The 23,990-nt window shown below is 34.3% G+C and overlaps 1 protein-coding gene across 6 annotated transcripts in view; it reads right to left on the bottom strand.

Annotated features, from left to right (window-relative positions):
• Window positions 1-19,673: 19,673 nt before the first annotated feature.
• LOC106875497 (glycerophosphodiester phosphodiesterase 2) overlaps window positions 19,674-23,990 on the bottom strand; it is a 158,697-nt gene continuing 154,380 nt past the window's right edge. For 4 of the 6 annotated variants that reach the window (XM_089352920.1, XM_089352918.1, XM_089352921.1 and 1 more), the window contains 2 exons: window positions 22,443-22,525; window positions 19,674-20,400 (listed from right to left, as the gene is read on the bottom strand). In XM_089352920.1, coding sequence (XP_089209046.1) covers window positions 20,148-20,400; window positions 22,443-22,525 — 336 coding nt within the window. In that variant the 3' untranslated portion in view covers window positions 19,674-20,147. The remainder of the gene's footprint in view (window positions 20,401-22,442; window positions 22,526-23,990) is intronic. The other 2 variants (XM_089352922.1, XM_089352924.1) reach the window with 1 other exon arrangement.

The following is a 23,990-nucleotide window of genomic DNA, read 5'->3' as shown; positions in this document are numbered from 1 at the left end:
AAGAGCAGGGCTCATTAGCCACCAACGGAGCCGCAAATGCAAAATATAAGTTAGTCCTAGAGCGCACAATGTTCCTAAAGGTCGGCAATGGTTTTCCTCGGTCACGAGTGGGCAGCGATCATATATCTATATATATATATACACATACATACATACACCTATGATCTGCTCACAATCTGTGAATAATATTTTGGTTATTTCCGGTTAATCTCACAAGGAAATACTAAGCTAAGAGCATTAGATTCCTTGGAAGAAAGCAGCGAATGTATACGAAAACAAAGACGGGAAAAAACGGAGAAATGTTGCACGAATACAAATGCAAATAACAGGACATAACAACAGGTGTTTTTCGACTAAGGACGAATTAAATTAAGCTGGAGTGTGTGAAAGTGAAACCTTACGGCAGGGACATAAGGTCAGGCTTGGCCGAACACCGGTCCCGCTTCTCTCTCCCCACGTGACCGGTGTTCGGCCAAGTCTGACCTTTCTTTCTTGGTTCGACTACCATCCGTGCAACGTCTATATTCCTCCCCATGCCCGTCATGTCTTACGTCCCTGCCGTAAGGCTTCACTTTCACACACGCCAGCTTAATTTAATTCGTCCTTAGTCGAAAGACACCTGTTGTTATGTCCTGTTATTTGTGTAACATTTCTCCGTTTTTTTTTTTCCGTCCTTGTTTTCGTATACATTCGCTGCTTTCTTCCAAGGAATCTAATGCTCTTGGCTTAGTTTTTCTTTGGCGCTGGCCAGATTGGAGCGATCTCGAGTATAACCAGCCGAAATTGTAAAGATAATCTGGAACTCGACTGAGGAAAGAAATCTTCGAATGACCCGTTCGTATTTTTTGTTGTCCCTCTTTTGTATCATCTATCTGGATGTTTTGCGTTCTTGTCGCATTTTTTGCGTTCCCTTTCATATACATATGGCGGTGTACGTACACTTTGGTCTCTTATATATATATATATATATATATATATATATATATATATATATATATATATATATATATCACGCCCTCCTTGGCGCCCCCTAGCACATGGTGCCCCAGGCAACTACCAGAGTTGCCGGTACCTTGAGCCAGCCCTGTTAAAACTTAAAGGCAAATTAATAAACAAGGGTAGAAAAATAGTACCAGCATTGCTAGAAATAAGAGCCAACGGTGACTCGATAGCCATACAAAGCACTAACCTCATGAGATTGGCGAAAATGAGGGAGCGAGTAGAATCACCTTTCTTTGGTGAGATAAACTCACAAAATGAAGTAAACAGATATATCCACGTCACGTGATTTCGAACTCTGATAATGACCTTAGTTCTCATCAGTCGATCTTGCCGACACTCCGGGTTAAAGGATAGCTCGCTTCGAGGAACTCATGAGAAAACCGTTGAAAGCTTGGGCTAATTGAAAAACGGTTGAAGTGTATAGTATAAATAAAATGATATAATATATTAAATATATTATTATATAGGTGACCCATTAGCAATTTAAGCCTAAAGGCAAATTAATAAGCAAAGGTACAAAAATAGAACCAAAGGTACCATGCCGTGGGACTGGACCTGGAACCATGCGGTTAGGAAGAAAACTTCTTACCGCGCATGCGCCTACACAGATACACACACACATGCACACAACACATACACACACGCACACACACGTTTACTTCATTTTTGTGAGTTTATCTGAGCATAGAAAGATACTTCTGCTCTCTCCCTCACTTTTCGTCAATCTCATGAGGTTAGTGCTTTGTGTGGCTAGCGAGTCACTTTTGACTCCTATTGGATCTTTCTGAATTGACGGGCACCACTTTTCACTTATGTTTTATGTAGTGTTTTTGGTACCGAAACACTTTCAAACTTCGTATACTTGTATATTTTGTGTTATAGAACAGATAAAAATTTTTGTATTCGAAGTTATTTCGCCTCGTGAGTGGATTTGGTAGACAGAAACTGAAAGAAGCCCGTTGCATTTGTGTGTGTGTGTGTTTCTGTGTAAAGAATTTCATACCGAAAATAATGCAAAAGTGAGCATAACCTTTTTATTAACTGACATTACTCCTTCAAATTACACATATAGGCACAGGAGTAGCTGTGTGGTAAGTAGCTTGCTTACCAACCACATGGTTACGGGTTCAGTCCCACTGCGTGGCACCTTGGGAAAGTGTCTTCTACTATGGCCTCGGACTGACCAAAGCCTTGTGAGTAGATTTGGTAGACGGAAACTGAAAGAAGCCCGTCATATATATGTTTATATGTATGTGTGCGTATATATTTGTGTATCTGTACTTGTCCCTCCAACATCGCTTGACAACCGATGCTGGTGTGTTCACACCCCCGTATCCTAGCGGTTCGGAAATAAGGGACCGATAGAATAAGTACTAGGCTTACAAAGAATAAGTCCTGGGGTCGATTTGCTCGACTACAGGCGGTGCTTCAGCATGGCCGCAGTCAAATGACTGAAATAAATAAAAAGAAAAAATATATTGGGAGAGTAACTCTTCTTCTATACAAACGTGCTGCTCAACATTAGTTACCATCTCAAACAATGCATTTGTTTGTGATGGAAACCAGCGTTGAACCCATCTCTTGAATTCTCTTTGACAAAAAAAAATTAAGTCTGCATTGTTGTATTGACTTCTTTGCAGTCACTTTCACCTCGTCTGTATCATCAAACCGCTATTCCCCGAAGACCGAACAGGTGGAAGTCGGAACGTACGAGATTCGGGATGTAGCGTGGATGGAGGACTAACCCAGTTTGATGATTGCCTGATTTGTTACCAAAGGTGTGTGTGGTCGCGCGTTGCCATGATGAATGTGAGTCGTTTTCAGATTCTTCTCTGGAATCTTCCTTCTAAATGGCTTCTCTAAGCTTACTGCTCACGATGCAGCCAAATTCCAGAAAATCCCGGAGAAGGATGCCATTGTCATGTCAATAACCAGTCACTATGATTCTCCATGCCGATTGCTGGCTCTTGAACTTCTTAGGTTTTGGAGAAGAGAAACGTATGTCCATGATCCATTTTTGGATCACAAAGATATAGACATGTTTCATCCCATGTCATCAGATGGGGTAAAAAAAAAACCTTAGCATTCTTCCAGCAAATCAGAGCAATCTCCATACTTCTCTCCTTCAAATTGGTTGTCAACTGCTGAGATTTAAATAAAAATTCAATGGGTCTAAACGAGAATATTTAGTCAGTTCAGGTGAAACAGTTGTTTTAGCAACATTGACTTGTTGAATTCCTCACATGGTAGAGCAGATAAGAAGCAGTTGTCAGTATTCTCTAGGGTATGAAGTTTCGGCGGCTTCAGTTCTTACATTGGATGCTTCACGTTAAAGAGCATAGAGTATGTTGGCGTCTGTAAGTCTGCATTCTGTAGAGTGTGGATCTACCACGAGGGGAATCCAATAAAAGAATCGATGTTGTTAAAATAGTCAAAACAACCATTTGATCTGTACTGACCAATGGACTAAATACTCTCACCTATACCCATTTTAAGTTTCTTTTAAATTCTCTCCACTCTGACTCCGAACATCTGATGATATGCATGTGTCAAACTTATTAAACACACATCACACACACACGGGCGCATATATATATATATATATATACACGCACACACAGATACATGCACACACAAGTACACATGCGCACATATATACACATATATGAGGGACTCGTCCTGGCCGGAACAACAAATGAGCATCCAGTTATTCGGCGATCTTAATTACACATTCATTGAATTCGTGTGGCTGAGTATATCTAATGCCTCGCGTTCCGCTAAAATAGAAGAAGAGAATGAGTTTCCTAATATCACGCAACCTGAGAATCAAAGGGATTGAAAGGTTTCGAATTACAAGACTATGCTATAGAAAATCAGGACCTCATTGAGGAGAAGTACATACGGAATGACAGCGATTCATTTGCCGTTATGAATGATAATAGGAGAATGGTATGAAAGTGAGTTGTTGAGTGAGGAAAATGTATGAGAATGAAAGGAGTTACCTGATATAGACCAGAGATTCAACTATACAAGTTGACAACAGTGCGACTGATAGAGAGATTAAGAGCATGAAAGCAAGTAAAGCAACCAGTCCATCAAGAGAATGATTATTAACATATTTATTCTGAATACATTTAGGTAGCTTCAAGTGCAAAATATGCTACTCGCTGTAGTATATATCATAGCAGAATAACTTCTCTCTTTTACAATGACAGTGTTCACCACATTCGGCTCACTAGTGCACAGGATTCTGGGACACTGTTTCGACATGTTGTGTTGCAACAGCCAAAGTAAGTGTAACTTAGGTAAATATTCTAGGTACTGCTTGCTGATGAAACTCATGCTGAAATACCAGTGTTCCAGAATCCTGTGTGCCATTGAGTCGACTGTGTTGAACATACTGTCGTCATAAAAGAGAGAAGTCATACTCTTACGACGTACAAAATAGCGACTAACATGTTTTGCATTTAAACCTGCCCAAACGTAACTTCTACATATGTGGGAAATTCTGTCTGTGGGTGCGTTTGTGGAGTTGTTAGCTAACTCCTCCTACATCGTTTTATCGATTGTAATGAAATCTGATACGTGAGTAGAACTCATGTCTGGAAACCTCATGGCATACTCAGATTGTTGAAAAAAAATCGATAATAGGGCCCCTGGAAGGGATCCTTATATACATCTAATATATTTCATTTTAACCAAGGGAAATAACCCATTCATTTTCCTAAATTATTTGGTATAAATCAAATTTATCCAGTACAACGCTTGAACAAGTGAATAGTATTTCCCTAAACAACAGATCCATTTATTAGTGACTTATTCGCGAATATACCAACACTAGCGCTGCTGAGGGTAATAGTCTCTGGGAACGCACAAAAGCCCTTTTCAGAGTTATTTACCTTGAATTGTTATCTCATATCTTATTAGCCTGTTATTACGTAACATGCTTCATGGTTTTAGTATACATACCTTATTAATAATTATTCCTAAGTGCTATATGCTCTGGGAATGCATTAAAGCCCTTTTCGGGGCTACTTTATTTGAATTCTTACTATCGGGTAACTAATTTCATGTTATTACATAACTGACTTCACAATTTGGGTATTCACAACTTATTGGCAATTCCTAAAAACAAGATCCTGAGTAAGACAGTTAGGTATTCTTTGTAAATGCACAAAAACCGTTTTAAGGGCTACATACTTTGTATTGATGTTATTGGATTAGCGAAATAATTATGAGAACGGAACCAAGGGATAAGCCCCACTTTCCCGGGTACGGCAACTAGTTAAGAATAAGCAAATAATCGTGCCTAGAAGTCGTTCATAGATTTTGTTCATTAACTAATCTAATAAGCAGTGAATGTGGATGCTCTATAAGTATAGTAATCATCTGGAAAATCTTATGGAACAATTACCTCTGCTAGCAACAAAGTATTTTCCCGAGTTAAGAACAGATTGTATGATGCCTGTGTATGATGTGCGATGCTGAATGACAGTGTGACATAGGCATTGATTGCAAAGGATTTGTGAACATTTGTGAGAAATGAAGTGAGCATACACTACTGGGTGTGCAATGTTAGTGAGCATGAATGGCATAACGCAAATGAGTAGAGAGAAAAACTTGATACACAAGGACTCAAGTGTTGTGTGCAAAGTAAAAAAGACTGCGCTGTTATGGCCATGTGATATATATGGAGGATGTCAGTTGCATAAAATAGTGCAGGGTGACCAAAGTAGGTGTAACTTATGATTACATGGGGTGAAGTGGTGACAACTGATTTCAGAACACCGAGTTTCACAGTGGAGAGGGAAAAGATCTGAGCACGAGGATTAGCAACATGGTAGCTACTTTAAATCAAAGCAAAACGAACAATAAAAGGAGGTAGTGATAGCAGTATAATATATCTACATTTTGGTCTTTGACCAAATGTCATTGTTAAATTTTTATCTGCTGTTTCTCCACTCTTCTGAAATTCTCTCATCTCATTCTTTCCACTCAGCCTATTTTTTAGTCATTGAGGCAGTTAATCTCACCCATCCATTATAACAAACCACCAGTGTAACAAGGGATTGCAATGACCCTACTGTTTTCCTTCATCACGAAATTTAAATATAAAAGAATAAAGACGGTCAGCATCCTCGTAACTTAGATCACCCGTTACTGACACCCATCACTCGCTCTTACCGTTTTCTGTTTTTATTACTATCCATTAGTCTCTCTTTCCCTCTACTGCCTCACCACCTCCAATTATACTATTTCTACCACCATACTTTTATTCTCTTCTGTCATCTAGTAAGGTGGGATTTCAGAATGCCCATACTCCTCCAGCACATGCCAGAAAAGAAAGCAGGCATGTGTGCGCGTGCGTTTGTGAGTGTGTGCGCGCGCGCTCTCTTTAAAAAGTATTTGGATTTCCTGTTCTGCACAATCCTTGATGGACTTATACAACAATTGGACTCAAGGATAAGGTGTCAACATTTGGGTGGGTAAACGCTCTACATTTCAGTAATTGCCTATTGGGTTTTTTTGCTCAATGCCTGTTTTCAAAACGTATCTTTTTTTAGCCAGAAAGCAATTTCCAAGTGTCATAAATTCTGCCAGCTTTTCAAGAAAAATAAAATAAGGTGATTTACAGCTGTATGCAAAATATATATGGCACCTTTAACAGTCACAATACAAAGACATTGCAAATAAGCTTAGAAAGAAAAGGACCAGTATGCAATTATTGAAACAAGAGAGTTGCCTTCTTAATACCCAGACAAAAGTATGTAGTACCATAGCAATAACTCTTTCTTATATTGCTTACAGAAGTTGCCTGAACCAGCAAAACCTCATTCTATCATTATTGGAAATTGTCATATCACTTTTAAAGTATATTTAGACGTTAAGATAAAGCAAAGACCATCAGCATGAGATTGGTAGTGTTACATATGGCATAGGCATTTAAAAACGTTTTTCAAAGTACTGCAGCTTCTGTCTTGCTGAGAAATTTCACATCATGTGCATCCCTACTGCAATTCTCAATAACAAAAAAGATTAGCTATTTTGATGCTGACATATTCTTTCTTGTAAATTTCAAGGAGCACCACTCTAACACCTGAAAGATATCCACAGATTCCAACAATATACATTTCAAAGTTCTCACATAGCTAACAGTCATTCTATATCTATTGATATGTACAAAAAATTAAAGAGCTGATTGAATGAAACCATGATACAGGAATGTAATTTTTGTTTATTTGACACATAAATTAACACATCCACAAACGTGTGTATGCTGTGAGTGTGTAAAGTCTGGTATTATATAGTTCTCAGTTCAACAACTGCTAGCTAGTCAAGAGCACTTATGCTTCGTAAGCTTTATAAATTTCTGCAGTTATACATTTTACTATTAGCACCCAAACATACTGAAGACTGGGTCTTTGGGTTCACTTTTGTCATATTTGTAGCAATATTTTCTATTAATGTCCTCTCCAAGTTTCCATTTAATTTTTGCAGTCACTTTATAATGAGAGATTTTCTTTTTCACACAGAATATGAATGATACATATTTAAGTGCTAGCCATTTCAACCAACCAATAGGTACACAGTTGAGAGGAATACTAAAATATCCTAAAGATAAAATTCAGAATTGCTCTTTGCAAAAAGAAATTGGAAAATAATTTCATATCTTGAAAAAGAGAACAAAAATATCAGAAAAGAAGTTGTGTAATAAGAGATAAAAAGATGGCAAAAGAAAGAAAAATATACAAATAGATTCTCCATGAATAAAGAGCACACAATGAAAATTTCTGAAATAATTGACAAATGAAAAAATAACTTTGCAGTTATTTTTAAATAATGTTTTAGGAGAACAATAGATAGAAGCAGGTGGCAGTATGATTTCAAAGTAGAAGTTATAAAAGTAGGAAGTATAATCATTTCAAAATTATTTAAAAAAAAATTTTTAAGAAATGATTTAGTAAGAAATAATATAATAATACACATAGAAATGGAGGACATAATTCACAAGCCAGCAGAGCTGTAGCATTTTATACTATAGGAAATTGGACGGAAACAGTAATTAGAAAAGAAATTTGGATACACAAATTTTCAAAATATTTTGACAATATTGCATAAAGGACTTTTCATGCAAATTAAATGAAGCTTTGTTGCATAAAAGAAATATATACTTGGACCATTTTAAAAAAGAAATCAAGACTCAATGAAATAAAATCATTACTATGAAAGTGTCAAGTATCTTAGAAAAAGATACTTGAAACATTGAAGATGGAGAAGAAAATACATCAACAGTTGTGGCATTCATAATTAGAGTTATCAGTAGGAGACAGATATCAGATAAGAGATACATAAACATGATAATAACAATTAAAAATGGTCATTATTTCTAAGAGATAAAAATTTATAGTTGAAGATGAATAAAAAGAATGGTAGGAATTGTATTGCAACAAGCTAAGTTACCTATACCAACAATAAGTTAACTTTGTAAACATTATACTAATATTGTACTATTAAATTGAGTTCACAACAGTTTCCCTTCAAAAGAGAAGAATGTAAGATGTAATGAAGCCAAACTTCTACAGTCATTCCAACTTTAGTCAACCATTTTTGACAGTGATCCTTCCGGTCTCTCCACATGGTGATTCCATGTCTTGTTCCTGTTTTCACCAAAATCCTAAGTCTTTCTCTCACAACTTACCTACTCTATGAAATACATTTCTGATTCTGCTCACCACATTCCTATTACCAACTACTGTCCTTAATTCCAAAGTTTCAGAGGTTATGGAAGCAGTCTTCAACTACTAACTTGTCTATTTCTTCCAGTCTCTTCCTCTTCTTGATAACTACCATTACATTTTCATTCAGAGAACTTAATGGTTGTTCCCAAGTCTATCAGAGATTCTTTCTCATATATATCATACAACAGTATTCTTATACTCCAGCAAACTTAAATAAAATAATCAATGGTATGGCTCTTGACATGAAAACTTCCTAGCTAAGTCGTCCACCTCTAATGTCCTGAATTGCAAGTTTGCTGTCAGTCTGCTCCATCAATGTGTTTATGAAGAACTCTCCAACATGCATTCAATCAACTCTGGAGTAGCTTGGGGTTACGTTATATTTTCATGCATTTCCTTCCATACATAAACGACTTTCTCCTTGTTACTTCTAACCCTAACCTACTCCTATTCAAATTAATATCCCTCTTCCCTTCTCAGCATATACAGCAAACATTTGGGGATTATCCATATGTAACCTGGACACCCCATCATGAAGGCAGATGCCTTAGTGGTAAGGGTATTTGGCTCACGATCGTAAGGTCACGAGTTTGATTCCCGGCAGCACATTGTGTCCTTAAGCAAGGCACTTTATTTCATGTTACTCCAGTCCACTCAGCTGGCAAAAATGAACTGTACCTGTATTTCAAAGGGCCAACTTTGTCACTGTGTCACACTGAATCTACCTGAGAATTACATTAAGGGTATACATGTCTGTGGAATGCTCAGTCACATTAGTTTCATGAGCAGGTTGTTTGTTGATTGGATCAAGTGGAACCCTCATTGCTGTAACTGACAAAATGCCAGTAGTACCATGCTACATTTTCAGTGTTTCCACCAATAGAGATTTCAAAAGTATCCTTCCAAAAGGGACATAACATTATAGTCCCTTTCATCACAATCATTATACATGTCAAGGAAACTCTAAAAGTTCTAACACAAATGCTAAGGTTCCCTCACTGCAACTATAAATTTATATCACTGCCATAATTGCATCTGAAATGCTTGGTTTCCTCTTCCTTGTAATAGTACAATATTAGTTCCAAAAAATATTTCAGCACATATGAGCCAAAGCAGAACCCTTTACAATCACCCTGCTAGATATAGTAGCTAAATCTCCATCAAATAATATTGTCAGCATAAGCCTATAGACACTATTGTCTCGAGTCCTAAGATTCATGGTGTCTGATATTTGATTTCCATGGTGTTTAAATGATCGAGATCACAATATTTCCCTGGTGTTCCATTCAGGGAAACACCAGTCTGCCACAGGTTACTCATTCACAGCTGAGTGGACTGGAGCAATATGAAATGAAGTGTTTTGATCAAGAACACAACAAATAACTATCTTGAAACCACTGTCTTGTGACTCTGAATGCAATGCCTCAACCACTAGGTTACACACTATCACAAAATCACCTCCCAAATTCCTACAAATAAATAAATAAAGACACACTGAATAATATACCCTTGAAAAGATGGGATGATAAAGGCTGTAATATCATTAATTATATGCCTATTTAATGAGAACTGAGACTGGGAACAATAGCAATATTTGCCCATATCAGTTGCTATCTCACAAACTCAAGTACAGCCCAAGTTAGAATGCCGCTCATATAGTTATAGAAATACAAACTATAATTTTCATATCTAAAGCACATCAAGAAGACAACATCTCCAGGTCATATTGGACACCTTGTAAAACAAGGAGCAACCTCCATTTAGTCTTCTCCCTTGTTTATTCATTAAAGCCAATTGAAAATAGATTTTCATATATGTATGTTTGTGTATGTAAGTATGATTTGGGGATATGTAATTTTATAATTATATGCACACACTTAGTTTTATACACACACACACACACATATATATATATATATATATATATATATATAAATATATGCACACAAACACAGGCACATACATATATGCAAACAAAATTTCTACAGATAATCATGCACTTATACACACATGCATACACATGAGCAGACATGCATATATAAATAAGATTCCCAAATACAGTAACTTCAGTTATTCAAAAGGCTTCTGACACCAAATTATATTTTAAGCACATTTGCATATTAAAGATTTAAATGCATCAATCACCGGAAGACTCATAAAAGACAGAGATGATCATTGGGATAACTTTTTCTTCAGCTTTTGTTTTCTTAAATGGCTGCTGCCAATATTTTAGGACATAACTACAGATACCATCCTTTGTTTCAGAAAAAATGGTATATTATTTTAATGAAATTTTCCTAGGATACATTTTGATGGTATAGATTAAGTTATACTGGAATTTGTTGTGAAATATTTCTTCAGGGTAGAAGAGAGAAGTTTTAGATAATTTGCACTACTTCAATTTCTTTCTTGATAACTTTCTGAAAAATAGACATACTTTTGATTAAATTTTTAACAAACATGTTTGTGACAAGGCAGATGATTACAATTGTATCAGAATTTGATATGAAAACAGAAAAAAACTGGGGTGGGGGATGAATAATTCCCACATCTCAACTTTGTTTCCTCATCACGTTTTGATAAAGTATGTGAATTATCTGCCTCCACATTACTTCCTTTTTCCTTTTTCTTTTTTTGCGCATCAAATTCTCACATAATCATAATCCACACCTACTGAAACATATTAGCTGAAAATCTTATTAAAACATACATTTTTCAGAAAGTTATGAAGAAACAAAGTCGGTAGGGATATGTATTGGGTTGTCCGGAAAGCTTGTGCCGATTTATAGTAGCTTACCTTTCAACTTATTTTAGAACATGGTTGAGTCCATAAAATAGGAGTTGACTACACCTCCATTTAGAGCACAGTTTAAGCTATCTTTTCGTGGAAGAAGGTTTATGTTCCAATAACCTGTGCTAAATCTGTAACCCTTTAAAATGGAAGATAAGAAAGTTCATTTTCAGCACTTGATGCTTTTCTTTTTCCGTAGAAGGAAAAATGCTCCACAAGCAACCAAAGAAATATGCGCAGTTTATGGTAATGTTTCTTTATCTGTAAGACCTGTATGGAAGTGGTTCACAAGGTTCTGAGTTGGAGATTGTAGTCTTATTGATAAAGAGCAATCGGGCAGACCATCCACTACAGATGATGATCAAATCAAGTCATTAATTGAGAATAACCCACATTGCACAACCAGAGAATTGGCAGAAAGCCTCAACCTATCAAAATCGATCGTTCATGAGCACCTGGTAAAGCTTGGGTACACAAATCGCTATGATGTTTGGGTACCACATGAGTTGAGTGAGAACCTTTTGGATTGCATTTCCATCTGTGATTCGCTTTATAAACGGAATGAAAACGCACCTTTTTTAAAGCAAATTGTGACAGGTGATGAGAAATGGATTATCTACCGAAATGTTCAGAGAAAGTGATCCTGGAGTAAGCGACATGAGCCACCTTTAGTCACCCCAAAAGCGAGTCTTCACCCTAAAAAAGTCTTGCTTTGTGTCTAGTGGGATTGGAAAGGAATTCTGTACTATGAGCTTCTCCCAAGTAACCAGACAATTAATTCTGAGAAATACTGCACACAACTGAACGAGTTAAAAGTAGCAATTCAAGAGAAACGTCTGGAATTGGCCAACAGGAAGGGTGTTGTTTTCCAACATGCTAATGCAAGACCACATGTTTCTTTGGGAACCAGACAAAAATTGCTGCAGCTTGGCTGGGATGTGTTACCCAACCCTCCATATTCACCAGATATTGCTCATTCGGATTTCCACTTATTCTGGTCTTTGCAGAATAGTCTTAATGGTAAAAATTTAAATTCCTTGGATGACGTAAAAAGATACCTTGATGAATTCTTTGCCATGAAAAACCACCTCAATTCTGGGAAGAGGGTATTTTCAAGTTAAAGGAAAGATGGAGACGCATTGTGCAACAAAATGGTTCATATTTGGTTGATTAAAAATGTAATGGCAAGTACTTATTGACCTTAAAAATCAGCGCGAACTTTCTGGACAACCCAATATAATTATACCGTTATATATATTATTTGAATTGACTGTGTGTGTGTGTGTGTGTGTGTGTGTGTGTGTGTGTGTGTGTGTATATATATATATATATATATATACATATACATGGGTGTATATATTAAATGATTTTTATACATGGGTGTTATATATTATATGATTTTTATCGATAATGCAGCAAATCTATCAGAATAAAATTCTTGCTTTGGGAAGGTACCAATAAGTCATGAGGAGTTGGCTCCCTTGTTTCAAGTGCTCAACTTCTGTTCACTAACATGCATAATAATTAAATTTGAATACAATTATACCCGTACTGATTTTTTTTTAAAAATCAAGTATAATTATAAACTCTGGTCAAGAAAGGCAGGGAAGACAACATCAAAATTTAAATTAATTAAAAATAAAATGCTGTGGGATAATGAGTCTGATTTTTTGGGGCGTGAATTTGAATAAGTTTGTGTGTGGTGGGAAGAAGACGATTATGGGGTCTCCCAAACTTCCTTCAACTCAGAACCAAAAAAAAAAAAAAATTCTTAAAACAGAAGAAACGTTTTTCTTTCACAAATGAAAGAACCTAAAACCTTTTGATTCCTCTTCTTCAACCACATAAACTTGACATGAACTTCACTGAATAATTTTTCATGATAAAAACAATCTCCAGCTTCCTTAGATTCAGTTTTTCACATACAGATTACAGGTAGATAAGATGCATAAAATAAAATTTTAATGCACAGAAAACAATTCTGCTGATAAGATTTGAAAATTATTTTATATATTTAAAAAAAAGGGGAAGGGGGGAGGTAAAATTCAAGGGAGATAATAAAAAGATATCACGAAGTCATCTGTGGTAAGGAATTTAAGCAAGAAAATAAAAATTTAAAATAATCTACATATAGGAAAATCAAATTAATTTTCACATATAAGTTCAAATCACATTTAAAAAATATGGCACATTAGACAACATGTTATGATACACTTTTTGAATTGTTTAATTCAAATTTGCTATAAAGTAGTTTTTAATATTCTTTGGCAATCTGGAAGTTATTTTACATTCGCATTATTATTTTCTTCGCTATTTTTATAATTTGTAACGTACACAATACAAGGAAAATTAGGCAGAATATTTATATAGAAAGACAATAGATTGTCTTATTATCTAAAATATGTAGTTCATCATTACTTTTATCATTCAGCGTTACAAGTCTCAATTAACATTTACTCAAGGATGTTGAAAAGAAACAAAGACAATTTAGCAACTATCACTCAGGGAGGTAGAATAAAATAGCAAAGTTACAATAATATACAACAAAAGACCTAAATAACTCAGCAAATTCGAAAATAGAAAGGCACCGTTATTTTTTTTATCTCAATGTTTAAAAATACATACGGTAGTTATTATTATTATTTTTTTTTTCATCACAGCAACACTAGAGCAACATTTTGCTCCCAACATACTGAAGTAAACGCTGTATGTATATCTCAAACACCGGAAAGTTTTCAACATATTTTAAAAGAATATTTATAATTTATTTATTTAATTTAACATGATTTCTAGATATGGAAATAAATAATAAATTTGTGTATTTACGTTTTAGCTTTTATTTATACTCTTTTTATTGGTCCCAGTCTATGGGCCATAGTAATGCTGGGATTTCTAATTATATCTGCAAATAACATATCTTTTAAATAATTTTTAAATAACAACATATAACTACAAATTTAATAACTTTGATGTAATATCTTGATTGCTTCTAGAAAATGTCTAACAGCAGTTTTCAACGTATTAAAAAATTAACAATCATCATCATTTTAATAGCTATTGTCCCATGCTGGCATGGGTTAGATGAATCTGCCAAACAAAAATACATTACGTCTTCTGTTGACAAGATCCTGACATCTGACCCTCACTACTCCATGTCTTCCCCAGACTCCTGCTATAAAGACCCTTCACTGATGATATACTCAGCACTTATAGGCCCATTCTTATCACATCATCATCATTTTTACAATTGCTTTTTCTATGCAGGCATGAGTTGGACTCCTTGAGGCAGTATTCTAAGGCCAGGCACCTTTCCTGATGCAAATAAAAAGGTACTTCATTCTACTGATTTCACACACTGAACTGCTAAGCTATGGAACATTGTTTATGCAGCAGATAAACTGATGTAAACAGTGTTTAATGCAAAGACAAACACACACACACATTTATACATATATTGACACATATATGCATATATATATATACTTATAATCACTCACACAAATATACACATACAAGTATATAATGACCTTTAGTAGTTTCCATCTACAGGATTTCACTCAAATGTCAACCTGAGCCAATAGAAGACCTTTGCCTAAAACATTATGCAATGTGATTATACACAAAACCATGAGTGTGAAGCAAACTTCTTATTCATACAGCCATGCCTATGCCTTCAATCTCCATACCAATTCAGTCTTCTCTCTTTCACACATTGGCTCATGCCTTTAATGTCCTCTTGCATTCTGGCTTTCATGCTTCACACACCCAACACATCCTGCCCACCCACGTTTCTCAACAGGCTTTACAGATCTACTTTCAATGTCCATTTCTCACTATTGTACAGTATCACAAAATAATCTTATCACCAGAAATATATTGAAGTTTGATCTAAACAATAAATAAAATACATTTTCAAATGTTAAAAAAAAAAAAAAATCCACTAAAGGAAAATAACTTGCTTAAAAACCTCATTGAGGTTTTCAATAGGCATTTTGAATTAAAAGCTAATTCAAAAGAGAATTTTCATATAATCTCTGATTAACACCACATGATGAATTAAGACAATCTACAACTTTGCAGCAGAACTGTGAAAGTCGTAGTATTGGACCTTGTATTAGCAGTGGGTGTCTGAGGACAATATTAACTTTTATAGGAAAATTCAAATTAAATTGAAAGACTTTTACACATGTTAATGTGTTACAACCATTAAGCAAAATACGCTTTAGAACTGATACTTTGAAGTAAATAAAAAAAAAAATCATTATTATCATCATTTAACATCCATTTTCCATGCTAGTATGGGTTGGACACACACAGACATAGATACAAACATATGTCTTCATCATAGTAACTAACTATATGTTAAATTAATTAGGCCTTATCTTCAAAACAAAAATTAAGATATTTATTGTCACACAACCAAGAATTTGTAAAATCATTATTGCAATTTGAATGAAAATAGCTATAAACTTTGGTTCATTGTAATTCTTAAAAGTAAATTTTGTTGACAGAGTAAAGGTAACTTAAAAAGAAAAAAAACAAAAAAGACTTGCTTATAAATGATGGATTGTAATCAATGCAGGAGGAACTAAAGAACAAAGTTGTATTTATTTATTATAGTTTATCCTTATTTTTATAGACTCCTGCTCACATTAAGTACATGCATACATACATAGACAGACTGACTGACAGGCATACATACATACAGAAATACAGACATAAATTCTATTGATTCCACTTCATCACAAACGAAGTGGATTCAAAATATCCACAGGAATGGTACAAAGATAGCAAGAGGTGCAAAATTTGCAGACCAAATGCAAACATTTGAGTTGTAACAAATAAACATAATGATTAAAATTAATTAACTGTTTGTGTAAGGAAGACAGGGACATTAATTTGCTCTAACTTTGATAATCCCTTCTTTAATATAAATTAAATGTATAAAATTCTTAAAGTAGGATCTGATCACAAACCACCAACATTCAATGTCATGTTGGATCTTTTTCTCTCTTTCTGCATGTGTGTGTATGTATGTAATAATGAAGGCAGCTATCTACAAAATAAAACCAAAAAGGGAAAATTCAATTTTCACTAATTGTGACTGAGAGTTCCCGGTAGTACCTTTATTGCTAGAAATATGAGTAAAAAAAAGCCTTAGAACTGCAAAAAAACACATTTTCATATACTGTCAGGGGAAACAACCACCTCACAGTGAAGCTAGATCATTATACTAGGCTTGTTTTGTTTGAAAATTACAATTTTCAAATGAAACTAGCCTAGTATAGTAATTTAGCTCCACTGTGGGATAGTTATCTCGCCTGTCAGCATATGAAAATGTGCTCTCTTGCAGTACTAAGGGTTTTTAAAACTCTTATTTCTAGCAATATAAGTGCTACCCAGTACCCTCAGTCATAATTAGAGGCAATTGAATATATATATATATATATATATATATATATATATATATTATTTTTGCAAGTAAAATGTTAACTGAAACTTTGGCTGTGTTGCTCTTATCAGATTATAAGTTGGTATTCCAAATCTTAAATATAATCATTTGGAGTTTATCTTGTGGGAAGAGCAATGTATGTGAAAAAGTAATGTATAGTGTAATAGCGTAATTTTGTGGTATATAAATATATACCTTTATTGGATGATATTATTAGGTAAGCAAACAAAGGTGTTTGTAGGGAGAAAGTAGAAATAGAATATATAGAAAAGAATAGAAAGGAGAGAAAAAGGTATTGTTGATAGGGTGACAGTAGAAAGAAAGAGGTGGTAAAGACATTTTCTCTGGTTTAATAAATTAAAATTATGTTGAAACTATTTGGGTAGCTAATGGAATTATTGATTATTTATGCTATTGTTAGGTTTCATTAGAGCATATATGTAAATACAGGTGCTGGGGGTTATATTTTAGAGAGGAACAAATCACAGGTAGGTCACATTGAGTAGTTTGTGTTGGAAGATTTGTTGAATTTTATGAGGTGACTTCCATTAAGTTTGTTATTGCTTAGTATTGGAAGTTAATGACTGTTTTTTAGTATTGAGTGCTTCATTCAAGCATGTATGTTGGTAGAGGTGGGACAGGTTCGATTTGTATGGAAGGAGGGGGTCAAAGACAGGGTCTATCTTCAACTGAGTAAGAATTTTGATTTTTAAGTACTGGCTTTGTAGATGAACATCAGCATTCATTATTTTATGTTAATACAGATTTTGATGCTATAATGTTTTCAACAGTAGCCAATGGATCCATACATGCATTTATATAGCCACAGATCTATCTACACATCTTAGTGAGTTAGTACACATGCATCTAGTCATACACACAAAAAATACACAATACATTTGAGTTTCAATAGACAAACATTTTTACATATACAGATAAATCTACATGTTCAGGTATATACATGCGTGCATATGTTTGTGTGTGTGTGTGTATATATATATATATATTTGTATATGAATATTATTCAAAACACTTTAACTCAGATTCTGTGCTAGTTCAGGCTTTGCAGGCTCCTCAGGCTTCTGGGACTTGGATATCCCATGAACCTGAGGAAAGAAGCTCCATTAGGGGTCTGTGAAACTTGAAGTAGCATGGATCATAAATCAAACTGTTTTGAATAATACATGCAACTCCCAATAAATACATTGAGTGCCCTTTCATTTGTCCACTCACATATATCATCATCATCAAACACTAGAATATATTCATATACCTATCTGCATGCAAACATATGTATGTACACAAGCAAATACATGCACTCATATAGATGTTAATGAACTGAAGCAATTTACAGTCCAATTATGGTTACATAGCTGAAACTTCAAAGTGAGTTTTAACCTTTCCCTTGCAAAAATGAAGTATGTTTATTCTACTGAAAGCCATTGAGTGACCTTTCTATTTAATGTTTGACTGTTTTTATACAGAACTAAACACACAAAACATTAATACATTCATAGATATATATGTATGTATTAATATACATATATATATCTACATACATATATATACATATGTACATACATATATACATCTACATACATATATATACATATGTACATACATATATACATCTACATACATATATATACATATGTACATACATATATACATCTACATATATATACATATGTACATACATATATACATCTACATACATATATATACATATGTACATACATATATACATCTACATATATATACATATGTACATACATATATACATCTACATACATATATATATATATACATACATATATATATACATACATATATATATACATACATATATATATATATATATATACATATATATATATACATACATATATATATATACATACATATATATATACATACATACATATATACATATACATACATATATACATATACATACATATATATATATACATACATATATATATACATACATATATATATACATACATATATATATACATACATATATATACATACATATATATACATACATATATATATACATACACACACATATATATATACATACACACACACATATATATATATACATACACACACACACACACACACACATATATATATATATACATATATATATATATATTTATATACATGCATATATGTATATACATATATGTGTGTATACACACACACATAGATATATGTATATATACATACAGGTATATGTATATGTACACAAACACACACAAGCATACATAGACACACACACATATATCCTCTTTTCTCCAAATATACTTAAATACACACATCCACACACAAACGACAAAGTTCCATTCAAAATACAAAAGTATAAGAATTATTCTTGAGAAATTCACAGTATTCTCAAACAATTAAAAAAAAGGATCTATTTTTTTACTAAGTCGTACGCCTTTCATAGTTGTTAATTGGTAAGACATCATCCCATCAGTCAATGATGTCCTCATTTACAAGTTAAACATTTAAAGGAGAGAACCAGTAAGAAATAAAATTTCTGATCATTTATCTCTCATCTGGCATGACATTGGAAGCTAAAACTGGAAAACAGTTTTGGATAAATTTCAGCACATTGCAAGAGCAGTAAAAAAAGCAAAGGAAAAAAAATGAAAGAAAGAAAGAAAAAAGTATGAAACATGCATAAGGCATTTATTGGGTGGTGAACTTATGCCACCACCCGGTTTAACACCCCCACCTGGTCCTTGGGTTCCTTTAACAGAATTAGTTCTGTTGCAAGCTTTGAAACTAGATCTCTAATCTGAGGATAAAATCCTCACTTCCTCTGACCAATCTTAGAGGCCATGAAAAAGGTCATGGGCACTGCTCTTTGTCCTTTGACTAAGCCATTAAAAAAAAAAAAAATCTTTAAATATTCACAGAATAAAACACATTAACATAGAGCCAAAGGTTGCTTTCTGGTATATAAAAAAAAAGTAAAATAAATGTGCCAAAATCCCATCACAAAGAGTCATTCATAAAATATATATATATATATTTTTTTAATTATAAATTCCATATTTTTCTGGAAAGTAGTATAACAAATGGAATTTGGTTTGGAATTCTATGAATCTTTTGAATTGTCCCAATATTTTCAGTAAAGTTGTATCTACTGAGGAACACTGATGACAATCGTATCGGCAGCTGTATTCATGTAATGATGGGTTGGAGAATCAATATGGTCATTAGAAACACCTTCTGTTGTTTCCAGAACGTCTTCTTCGAGTTGGTCGGCAGTAAATAATAGTTTTTCTTTCATAGTTCTTGAATTAGAATGATATTGGTCTGTAAGGATAGTCATTGTCTGTTGAGAATGTAACGAAATTGTCTCTGGATTGAAGCGTGTTCCCAATAACCGGACCCTGCAAAGATTGAAGTTTTCAAGTAAGTGACCAATAAAAGGAAAAAAATCATTCAATAAACATTGCAATAATTTTCCATTACATGTGAAACTTTACATGCAAAGAAAGAAACCAGGCAACACAAACTTATCAGATACAATCTGTAAGTGAAACAGTAAAAATATGCAAGATTTTCTTGAAGTTCAATATGTAACAATTATCATTGTTGTTATTCAGATACTAACCAGAGAGCTTTAGTTTCTTTGCTAGAAACCAGCTCCTTCATTCTAGAAAGGTTACTAATGAATAAAAAGGAAAAGCAACATAAGTATACATATATGAGGGGTTGCTGACAAGTTCCAGGCTTTGGGTAAAAGAAAATACAGGAAGATAAGTTAATTATGATTTTATTCAACACATTCCTCTCTCAGATTCACACACTAATTGCAGTGCTCTTTCAGTTTTTCTAAGCCCTGTAAAAGGAATTGGAAAGTTGGGCCTCCAGCCAGGCCTTTCGCAATACCCTTAAAGTCAGGAACTTTTCAGCATCTCTTATATATACATACTTATACACACATATATATATATGCATGTATATATATATATATATGGATGATGGTGGACTTGCTTTTAATAAGTCTGCAAAGAAAGAGGCTTGGAAGCGCCATTATGAAAGGTTGCTGAATGTGGAGAATGAATGGGAGGAGGAGAGTCTGCCAAATGTTGACCCAACTGAGGGACTAGCTATCTGAATTGACAGTACCCTTGTAGATAAAGCAATTAAGGATATGAAGACAGGAAAAGCCCCCAGCCCATCAGGAATCACCGCTGAGATGCTTAAAATATCTGGCAGTGTGGGATATGGTCTAGTCACCTGTATTGTAAATCAGGTGGTTCATGAAGGAGTCATACTGAATGACTGGTGCAGCAGCACCATAGTCAAATACTCCAAAGGTAAAGGTGATGCCTTAGATAAAAATAATTACAGAGATATCAAATTGTTGGATCAGATTATGAAAGTTGCAGAGTGGTCATAGCCCAACTAATCAGGGAGAGAGTTAGTTTAGATGAGATGCAGTTTGGTTTTGTGCCAGGGAGAAGCACCACTGATACTATATTTCGGGTAAGACAGCTGCAGGAGAAATACCTAGCCAAAGTTAAGCCTTTGTACTTGACTTTTGCTGACTTAGAGAAAGCTTTTGACAGAGTCTCCTGGTCCCTTATCTAGGGGTCAATGCATAGGGATAGACGAGTGGTTGGTGAGAGCTGTACAAGCTTTGTACAGGGATGTTATCAGTAAGGTGAGGATGGGCAATGAGTACAGCGAAGAATTCAGGATACACGTAGAGTTTCACCAAAGATTGGTGCTGAGCCCTCTCTTGTTCATCATAGTCCTGCCAGATCAGATTGGAGCCTGGTGCAGCCATCTGGTTCACCAGTCCTCAGTCAAATCGTCCAAGCCATGCTAGCATGGAAGGCGGACGTTAAACGATGATGATGATGATGAAAGAAACAAACAGAAAACAAGACAAGCAACACGAAAAAAATGACCCATCATCAGTTGTTGGCTGACATATTAATAAAAATCTGTAAATGTACAACCATCCAGATATCTGAGTACCTTATTATTTTTTCTAATATATAATTCCTGTACATCACCTCCAAACCTTCCAATATATATATATATATATATATATATATATATATATATATGCATATAATTCATATATATATATCTACATATATATTTTTATATGTATATATATATGTGTGTGTGTGTGTGTGTGTGTATATATACATACACACACACACACACACACATACATAAGTTGAATTATATAAAACAAGACGGGTTTGATAATGAGAGATGAAAATGAAATTTTCCAGTGAAACTACAAAGATGATAAATGAATGCTTAAACATATTTGAATGCTCTGATTATTACACTTATAAATAGAAACTTCAAAACTGGGTCCAAATTAAGGTATTTGGATAATCAGGAACATTGATATTTCAAAGACACTTCAACTGGTCACACCAAAATATTTAATACACTGACTTACCATTGTACTATAAGTATGGTGATGATGATGATAGCAGATATTATATCAACTGAAACCCATGTCATAAGATATGTTCCTGGAGTCTGGAAGATAACATAAAAGAAAATTGAATATTTGGACTGCAACTATTATTAGTATTACTTAGGCAATGAGCAAGCAAATATGTTAGCATGTCAAACAAAATGTCTAGTAGCCCTCTATGTTCCAAGTTCAAATTCTAATGAGGTTACCTTTGCTTTTCATCCTTCTGGGGGTCAATAAGATAAATACCAGTGAAGCACAGGCTGATGCAAACAACTAGGCCCAACCCTAAAATTGCTGGACTTATGCCACAACATGAAAGGATTATTTATTATTATTATTATTATTATTATTATTATTATTATTATTCAGTAGTTTTATTTTTATAACGTGCTTTCACTTCACTACCGAGCGCAGCTCTGTGCGCCTTGGGTATGTGCTGTGGTTTGCTGTGGTGCTCTTATGTTTACTGTATTGAAAGTGTTTTGCGTAGAATGTGTGCAGTACCCAGTAGTGTAATTTTCTGTATGTTATATATATTTGTAAGTCCTGGTGTTTTTGTTATGTATTTGTCTGAATATTTTTTTATTATACCTAAGGCACCTACTATGATAGGAATTGTTTCTGTTTTTAGATTCCACATTCGAGTTATCTCTATTTCCAGGTCTTTGTATTTTGAAAGTTTTTCCATTTCTTTTAGAGAAACGTTGTCATCTGCTGGTATTGAAACATCAATTAGAAGGCATTTTTTTCCTTCATGATCTTTGACAACTATATCTGGTCTATTTGCCTTAATTTCTCTATCTGTGTGTATTGGCATATCCCAGAGTATGGTTGCTTTCTCGTTTTCTGTGACCTTTTCTGGCGTGTGTTTATACCATCTTTTTTCTGTTGCTATTCCATAATGTTGGCATAGCTTCCAGTGTATATAGGTCCCAGCTCTGTCGTGTCTGTGAATATATTCCTTCTTAGCCAGGACTGGGCAGCCAGAGATAATATGATTTATTGTTTCTTGTCGATCTCCACATATTCTACAGTTACTTGTTATATTTCTTTTCATTTTGTGTTTTTGGTAATTTCTGGTGGGGAGGCTTTGGTCTTGTGCAGCAATTAAAAATCCTTCAGTCTCTGCTTTGAGTCCTGAGCTTCTCAGCCATCGCTGGGATTTTTCTCTGTCTATTTCTTTCGCATTTAGTTTAGCCCAGTATTTACCATGTAGGGGCTTTTCTTGCCATCGTTTTATCATGGTCCGTTGCTGTTCTAGTTTTAGTTTGGATTTCATTTGTTTTATAGCTTTTGTTGTTTCTTCTTCTTCTTCTTCTTCGTATTTGTTAGGTAGATTGCTTTCTTGTTTGTATTTGTCAGCTTCCTTAAATACTGAAAACAGTTTTTTGTTTTGCTCGTGTTTTGTGGCTATTTGTATTAGTTTCCCTTGCTTCTGGAGTAGGTATTTTTGCAGTCCTATGGTGGTTATTTTATAATAGTTTTCTAGCTGTATAAGACCCCTGCCACCTTCTGTGCGTTGTA

The sequence above is a fragment of the Octopus bimaculoides genome, chromosome 5 (genome assembly GCF_046866305.1).
Source record: "Octopus bimaculoides isolate indiv1 chromosome 5, ASM4686630v1, whole genome shotgun sequence".
Taxonomy (NCBI): Eukaryota; Metazoa; Mollusca; class Cephalopoda; order Octopoda; family Octopodidae; genus Octopus; species Octopus bimaculoides.
The sequence above is the reverse complement of the archived record's forward strand: the minus strand, read 5'-3'. Positions and strand labels throughout refer to the sequence as shown.